The following is a 7,860-nucleotide window of genomic DNA, read 5'->3' as shown; positions in this document are numbered from 1 at the left end:
ATGTAGACCTAATAAATATACTGACAGATCATAAGAGTATAATCCTAAAACAACGAATTAACATAATGAAATCCAAAATGTTGTGTACACTTAATAAACCCAGTAGTCTGTATACACCTGTTAAACCCAACAATCTGTGAACAACTATCAAACCAACAGTCTGTATATACCTGTCAAAACTAACACCTTGAGTACAGCTACCAAAACCAAAACTTTATGTGCACCTGTCAAACTCAACAGGCTGTATACATCTGTCAAATCAAACATTTATGAGTCCGTCTACCAAATTCAAGAATTTGAGTACACCTATCAAACCCAATAGACGTTTTACACCTGTCTGTTTGTTTGTTTGTTTGTTTGTTTGTTTGGAAATTTCGCACAAAGCTACTCGAGGGCTATCTGTGCTAGCCGTCCCTAATTTAGCAGTGTAAGACTAGAGGGAAGGCAGCTAGTCATCACCACCCACCGCCAACTCTTGGGCTACTCTTTACCAACGAATAGTGGGATTGACCGTAACATTATACACCCCCACGGCTGGGAGGGTGAGCATGTTTAGCGCGACGCGGGCGCGAACCCGCGACCCTCGGATTACGAGTCGCACGCCTTACGCGCTAGGCCATGCCGGGCCTTTACACCTGTCAAATTCAACAGTCTGTGTGCATTTATCAAATTCAAATAAATTATTCTGGTAACATAGTTATTTTTATTTTCACTCCTTTAGAATGAAATATTGTTGTTTTTTTGGGTTTTTTTTGTTTTTGAGAGAGTGTAAGTAATAAAAATGTGTTATTAACATCGTTTTTACAAAATATGCGACAGATATTTGTTGTTTTTATACGCGTTAAATAAATGTAACTTGCTACTTTTATTAAGTCGTTCAGACAAATTATTGTATTTATAATTTACTTCATTCAAGAAATAAGCTTTAACAAACTACACTTCTAATACCTTTCAAAACCATGTTTTTCAATATCTTTCATCACTATCATAGAAAAAAATATTATACATATTCAAATTCCATTTCTCCCAACTAGCTTAACTGGTATAATTAGTTTGTATAATAACATAATACATTTCAATATCTCGAAACATACAAGGTATTTAGGTAAACATCTTAAGTAGCAGATAATGTTATCCATTATTGTATTTTAAGCAAACTCTTTATTTTCCTTTTCAGCGACTTCCTGGGGATGTACCGACTCTTTGTCCACTGCTGTACAGGGACGACACATACATTCCGCGGGAGCACGGGTGATGACCTTACGCAGGCGAAGTTGTGTTGAATGATGGCAAATAATGTTTACGACAGCTTCTCGCTCTCCCAGCTCTTGGCAACACATGCAAGAACGTTCAATTTGCCAAAATTTGGAACCAGATACCTGTGTTTAAGTAAGAAATAGAAACTGTATAACATCATTGTTATTTCTTTTTCTGGTACATTGATATTAAAAACAGCTGCATTGTAGTTACAGGATGTTTGCAACTGAAACTGAAAATAACAGTTTAAGAATAAAAATATTTAACAATATATCACCTGATGACGAACATTGTTGATTTCTCTTCAAACTGATGCATTTTGTCTACCGAGACCTAGTTACAAAGCGACATCTGGTAGATACTTAAAAACATTGTTTGATTTTATTTATGTTAAAGAATTCCACAATGAAATATCATAAAGGTTTTAAAAAGTTTCACTAAAATATATAGTAACTTATAAATTCCGCTATCCTTTATTCATTTTTCACGATCAAAATTCCTACAGAAGTCCAACTTACGTAATGCCATCTGTTATTTAATATTATAATTACAGTATTTTGACTGAACATTTATCGTTTGTTTGTTTTAAGAATTTCGCACAAAGTTACACGAGTCCCTAATATAGCAGTGTAAGACTAGAGGGAAGACAATTACTCTTCACAACCTACCGTCAACTCTTGGGCTACTCTTTTACCAACGAATAGTGGAATTGACAAGCACTATATAACACTCCTACGAACATGTTTGATGTGACAGGGATTCAAACCCGCGACCCTCAGATTACGACTCAAGTGTCCTAACCGCTTAGCCATACCAATCATACAGTTTAATTGTGAAAATGGTCTACATATCAAATGTAAGTAATATTTACTATTTCAGTTAAAATTTATTTTACAGTATACAGTGAAGTAGTGTCTGAGTTTATGTTAACATTTTATTCTGTTTTACGAACCCCATTAACTTTTATTGACTGTATGAAATATATAAATCAATACCTTTTGTAGGTGCTTTTTATTGCAATAGTAGGCCATGGACAATGACTAAAAATAATGCTTACAAATAGCTTTACCTAACATTTAAGCAAAGTAGAGCATTATTAACGTGCTTATTTTTTATTGATGTGAGACACTAAGTACTATTTTCATGTTAGATCTTAATCTAACGTTATCACACGTTCAATATCACGAGATAAGATCACGTCGTCAGTTTATAATAGACATCTTTTTTTGTCTTCTTGTAGTGCAAAGTTACATGACGTTACCAAGCGAAATCGAACTCACAACTTTAGAGTTATAAGCTAACTGTTGAAACACAGGAAAACTACTTTGAGAGGAGGATATCAATGCTGAATTTTAAATTTTTAATCATTTCAACTTTTTTTCAGTACTGGACAAAATCCTTTTATTAATTTTCCAAGAAAACCTAGTCGTAATTTTCTCAAACTGAACAAAATGGAAAATTTGATACAATTATTCTAAGAATCAGCCATCGAAGAATGATAAAGTAAAAGAAACGTTAAAGTACAGGAAGTTTATATTGTAAACATTGTACTTGGGTGATAAATACCGATGTTTTGTTGCTCTCTAAACTAGAAACCTTTCTTGTCTCTAAAAATACATTACAAATGTATTTATCTTCTGAAATAATCTTAAAAGTTGAGAAAACACGTAATAGGTACCGCGGAACTGATTTTTAATTGTAGCCTTTTCCCAGCTTAATTTTACGAAGAGGTTTAGAGAGTTTATTGGCCCGGCATGGCCATGTGATTAGAGCGCTCGACTCGTAACCTGAGGGTCACGGGTTCGAATTCCCGTCCCACCGAATATTCTCGTCTGTAGGAGCGTTATAATTCAACAGTTAATCTCTCTATTCGTTGGTAAAAAAAGAGTACCTCAGGAGTTAGCGATGGTTAGTGGTGATGACTTCCATCTAGTCTTACACTGGTAAATTAGAAACAGCTAGCACAGATAGTCCTCGCGTATCTTTGCACGAAATTAAAAAAACAAACAGAGTTTATCTTAGCTTGATTGTTTTTTCTCGTATAAATAGACGGAGAAGGACTGGACTTTTAAGGCCGAATAAACCTTTTCAGTATAATTAACATTTCTGTACGTATTTTTGTTTTTGCATTTATTTCTGTCTTATCTTAACAATAGCCATCCAGATTCTTGTTTGTTTGTTTTCGAATTTCGCGCAAAGCTACACGAGAGATATCTGCGTTAGCCGTCCCTGATTTAGCAGTGTAAGACTAGATGGAAGGCAGCTAGTCATCATCACCACCCACCGCCAACTCTTGGGCTACTCTTTTACCCGTTGGTGGGATTGACCGTAACGTTATAACATCCCCACGAACGAAAGGGAGAGTTTGGTGTGACGGGATTCGAACCCACGACCCTCAGATTACGAGTCAAGCACCTTAACCATCTGGCCGTGACGGGCCATTATCCTGGTTCTAACCTAAGAAGTTTTCGTTTGTTGCTTTTCTGTTTTCAGAGTTTAATAAACTATTTTCACAGTTCTGTTTATCGCCGTTCTCTTTCAATTCTGTAAATGAGTGTTTTGTGTATAAACAGCCTCATATAAAACTATTTCGTATATATTAACTGTGAATATAAAACTTTATAACAAAAATTATTGGTTTGTACGTGGAGTAGACGTGGGCTAATAATTAATGTAATCGAACTGTAAATTTGAGGGTTTAACATTCGAAGACCTTTGTTGCAGAAAACGCATTCTACACTGTGCAGTCGTGTGTGCCGAATAAGTGTGATTGTCAAATACCACCATTTGAAACAAGAACCGTCGGTGAGTTGTGTTCGCTAGCTGCCTTTCCTCTAGTCTGGTTGTCTAAAATTAGAAACGGCTAACGTAGATATTCTTGACGTGTCTTTGCGCAAAAATTCTGATTCTAACAAATCAAAGATTGATGCGAATATGCAAAACCATTTCGTAAAGCCGTCACGCAAAATAGTTTAAAAACATTTAAATTTGCCTGCCTTGTAAGCTTCAAAATCACGTATAAAGTTTACTTCGTTTAATCATTTTTTAGTTTTGACAACCCTTCATATGTAAAAATCCTCAACTGAAACGTCTGCGAAAATGAAACTGTTGAAGTACGATAACAGCGTAACGTGTAAATAATATAAAAATACACCGAGAACTAATATTTAACCAACATTGTTTACAAGTGTTACTTGCACTTTCAAATAACTCTGAAAAAACAATATACTAAGAAACTCGCGTATACCAATAAATGTTATTGTACTTTCAAATAACTGTATTGTTCAGTTAACAATACAACGTTCGAACAATAGTACTGAGTACAACAAACACCTGTAGATATTACTTTCAAATGAAAACTATTAATATTGTTCCAAAACCTAAATGCTAGCGAGCTATATTGTATTTATTTCAACTTTTTCGGCTCACCTGCACATAAGAAGAGCACGTTCCTTGACATGCAAATGAAGGGATCGCTTTTCGACCACAGTCTGGAATTTGTATCATATGGACAACGGGTCTCAGTTGACATTTGTCCGCTGCACTCACCACAGTGACGGCTACTAGAATCCAGATGACACATATTATAATACTGACGTTCCCTGCACTGGACATCCCTCGGTTGTTGTTATTGGATACTCTCCAGAAACGACTAGAGGTCTTCATTGTATAACGCCTGGAAGATAATGTGGCCCAACAAAGGAGACAAACTTTTATAAAATCAATTATTAGTGCTTCAATTCTTGCTGCTTTTAAGAAACAGACAGGTAAAATATAACAACTACAAGTGTAGAAAATATATATATTTATATGACGAAAATTAAGTCATTCCAGTGCTGCATCCACCGTTGTTGTTTGTAATATAAAGCTGTGGTTAAGCTTAGAGAACTTTAGTTTCAAATGTGCGTTGTGCATAATAATTAAATAGAAGTACCCTATTTACTATTGTTGTTGTTTTCGCTATGACATAGAATACTGGACTATCATTGGTAATTTAAGGGTTTTAATTGGCTGTTTATATAAAAAAAACCATAACAGTAACGACTGTTTCCGATAAATTGTCCTATTGATTGATCAGGCATAATGAGCCTATTAATCGCTTGTTTACAAATGAAAGCCACACAATAATGACAGTTTTGGATAGTAACTAAACATTATGTGTCTGTTTTGAAGCATTTCCTCAATGTTTGTTTCAGCAAAGTTATTGATAGAATTCATACGCTTTCAAGCACTAACTTAAACAACCTTACCTTTGCTTTAGCAGTCATTGATATATAAGATATTCTAATTTTAAAACGTTATTTAGTCATATTTTTTTTTAACATTTTACGTGATATATCCAGGATTTTCATTCAGTATTATTTTCAAGTAACCTCCGTGGCAGAGCGGGCATGTCTGTGTACTCACACCGCTAGAAACCGGGTTTTGACATCCGCAGGAAGAATTAGAGCACAGGTATTGTGTGGTATTGTTGCTTGGTTCCAAACAAACAAACAAAATTTCGAGCAAAAATTTAGCTGTCACGAATTATGTCCCTTTCTTGCAAGATTTAGGCTTAACGTATGAGCCTATGAACTTTAAATCAGATATGATTAAGATATATAGTAGTTGATATTTAAATATCTTACAATCAGAAACTTGTGTTTTTTTTAAAGATGCTTGATAGTTTGTTCGTTTGTTTTGAATTTAGCGTAATGCTACACGAGGGCTATCTGCGCTAGCCGTCCCTAATTTAGCAGTGTAAGTCTACAAAGAAGGCACCTAGTCATCACTAACAACGCGAATGCACTCTACTCGTAATCTGAGAGTCGCAGGTTCGAATTCCCGTCACACCAAACATGCTCGCCCTTTCAGCCGTGAGGGCGTTATAATGTGATGTGCAATCTCACTTTTCTTTGGTAAAAGAGTAGCCCAAGAGTTGGCGGTGGGTGGTGATGACTAGTTGCCTTACCTCTACTCTCTTACACTGCTAAATCAGGGACGGCTAACGCAGATAGCCCTCGTGTAGCATTGCGCTAAATTCAAAAGAAACAAACCCTCTAAGTTTAAGTAAGAATCTTACAATAACAGAACGACTTACCAAGTAATTCTAGAGAAAGGACGTTCCTGTCTTCGCTTTCTTAATCAGACTCACGAGAATCCGTCTTTTATAAATCCCGTCTGACTTTATCAGATTTTACTCACGAGCTTATCACTCGTAAAAATAAAAGGTTATATCAGTATGCCCTCATTAATCGGTCATATCTCGTGCTGTATAGTCAAACTAAATACCAGTGCGTATGGCAGGTTCGTGTACTTTTCCTTCCTCGACACACAAAACAGTAGGGTTCGACGCTTTTCGAATTAGGTGCGTAGTAGAGTTAAGCCGTTTCTAAACGGATTGAATTGCTACCTCACTGGGAAACGTATTTAAATAACAAAATGATCGAGTTAATGTTTCTCCATGTAAAAATATGGCCAAATGCATGGGCTTTGTAAGAGTTAAAACAACATAAGAACTAATGGTCTGCAACGATTATCGTTTTTTCTTACGATATAATTTGATCTTAGTTTAACCGTTCCCGCCTTTCCTTTTAAAGCGTTATGTTTTCTTGGTATTTCCTACGTTTTAAAATAAAACGTTTTCATTCCTTGTTCGTGAGGTATGCAGCTGATTTATGGGGTAATAAATTACTTTCATCTATTAGTTTATACAAACTATTGTTGTTGTTCGATACCAAACTATGTAATGTGCTCTGCCAATCGTGAAGAATCGAACATTGTATTTTAAGGTTGCATGTCTGTGAACTTAATTTTACGAACGAAATAAATTGATTCGGTTGCTCTCATTTCAGAAAATTAAATTTGTTAAGTTATAAGGCATAGCTGTCGTTAAGCACATGAACTATGCTAATAGCAGGGATCGAACTCTGGTTTTAGAGCTATAACTCTTCATGCTTTAATGCTGAACACAAAGCCGAGTCTAAAATCGATGGCGATTAAAGTATTTAGATAAGTCCACTGATAAGGACTGCTACGATTGTCTTAGTAGCCCGGCATGGTCGGGTGGTTAAGGAGCTTGACTCGTAATCAAAGGGTCGCTGGTTTGAATCTCTGTCACTCCAAACATGCTCACCCTTTCAGCCGTGGGGGCGTTATAATGTGATGGTCAATTTTACTATTCGTTGGTAAAAGAGTAGCCCAAGAGTTGGCGGTGGGTGGTGATGACTAGCTGCATTCCCTCTTGTCTTACACTGCTAAATTAGGGACGGTTAACGCAGATAGTCCTCGTGTAGATTTGCGCGAATTTCAAAAACAAACAAACAAATAAACCCAGCTGATTTCAATTATAAACATATCCCAGTTATAAGACAACTCAAAATTAAGTCAGAAATGTTGCAAAGTCATTCTTGTAAACAGCTGACTGTGTCCAAGTATTTACGTTTAGATACGTTCATAATTATTCATCAAAACAGGTTTAAGAGTATTAATTTTGAGATGTATGATTATTAATGGTCTAGTAATTGAACAGCGTTCACTTTATAGCATCTAAGTAACAGTTGCGAAAATGTTGTCTCAGGTATAAACAGTTATTTGTTTCTACATTAACCATCATATTACGGA

General features: G+C 35.7%; 1 protein-coding gene across 1 annotated transcript; it reads right to left on the bottom strand.

The window, feature by feature from the left end:
- Nucleotides 1-886: 886 nt before the first annotated feature.
- Nucleotides 887-6,466, bottom strand: LOC143252557 (bursicon-like). Its single transcript, XM_076504891.1, has 3 exons — nt 6,338-6,466; nt 4,687-4,933; nt 887-1,379 (listed from the first exon to the last, which is right to left on the bottom strand). Exons 2-3 carry the CDS (start codon nt 4,921-4,923, stop codon nt 1,149-1,151), a joined length of 468 nt encoding a protein of 155 aa, XP_076361006.1. The 5' UTR covers nt 4,924-4,933; nt 6,338-6,466; the 3' UTR covers nt 887-1,148.
- Nucleotides 6,467-7,860: the final 1,394 nt, after the last annotated feature.

This window comes from Tachypleus tridentatus, chromosome 6 (genome assembly GCF_004210375.1).
Source record: "Tachypleus tridentatus isolate NWPU-2018 chromosome 6, ASM421037v1, whole genome shotgun sequence".
Classification (NCBI taxonomy): Eukaryota; Metazoa; Arthropoda; class Merostomata; order Xiphosura; family Limulidae; genus Tachypleus; species Tachypleus tridentatus.
Note: the sequence above shows the minus strand (reverse complement) of the source record. Positions and strands in the feature narration are given on the sequence as shown.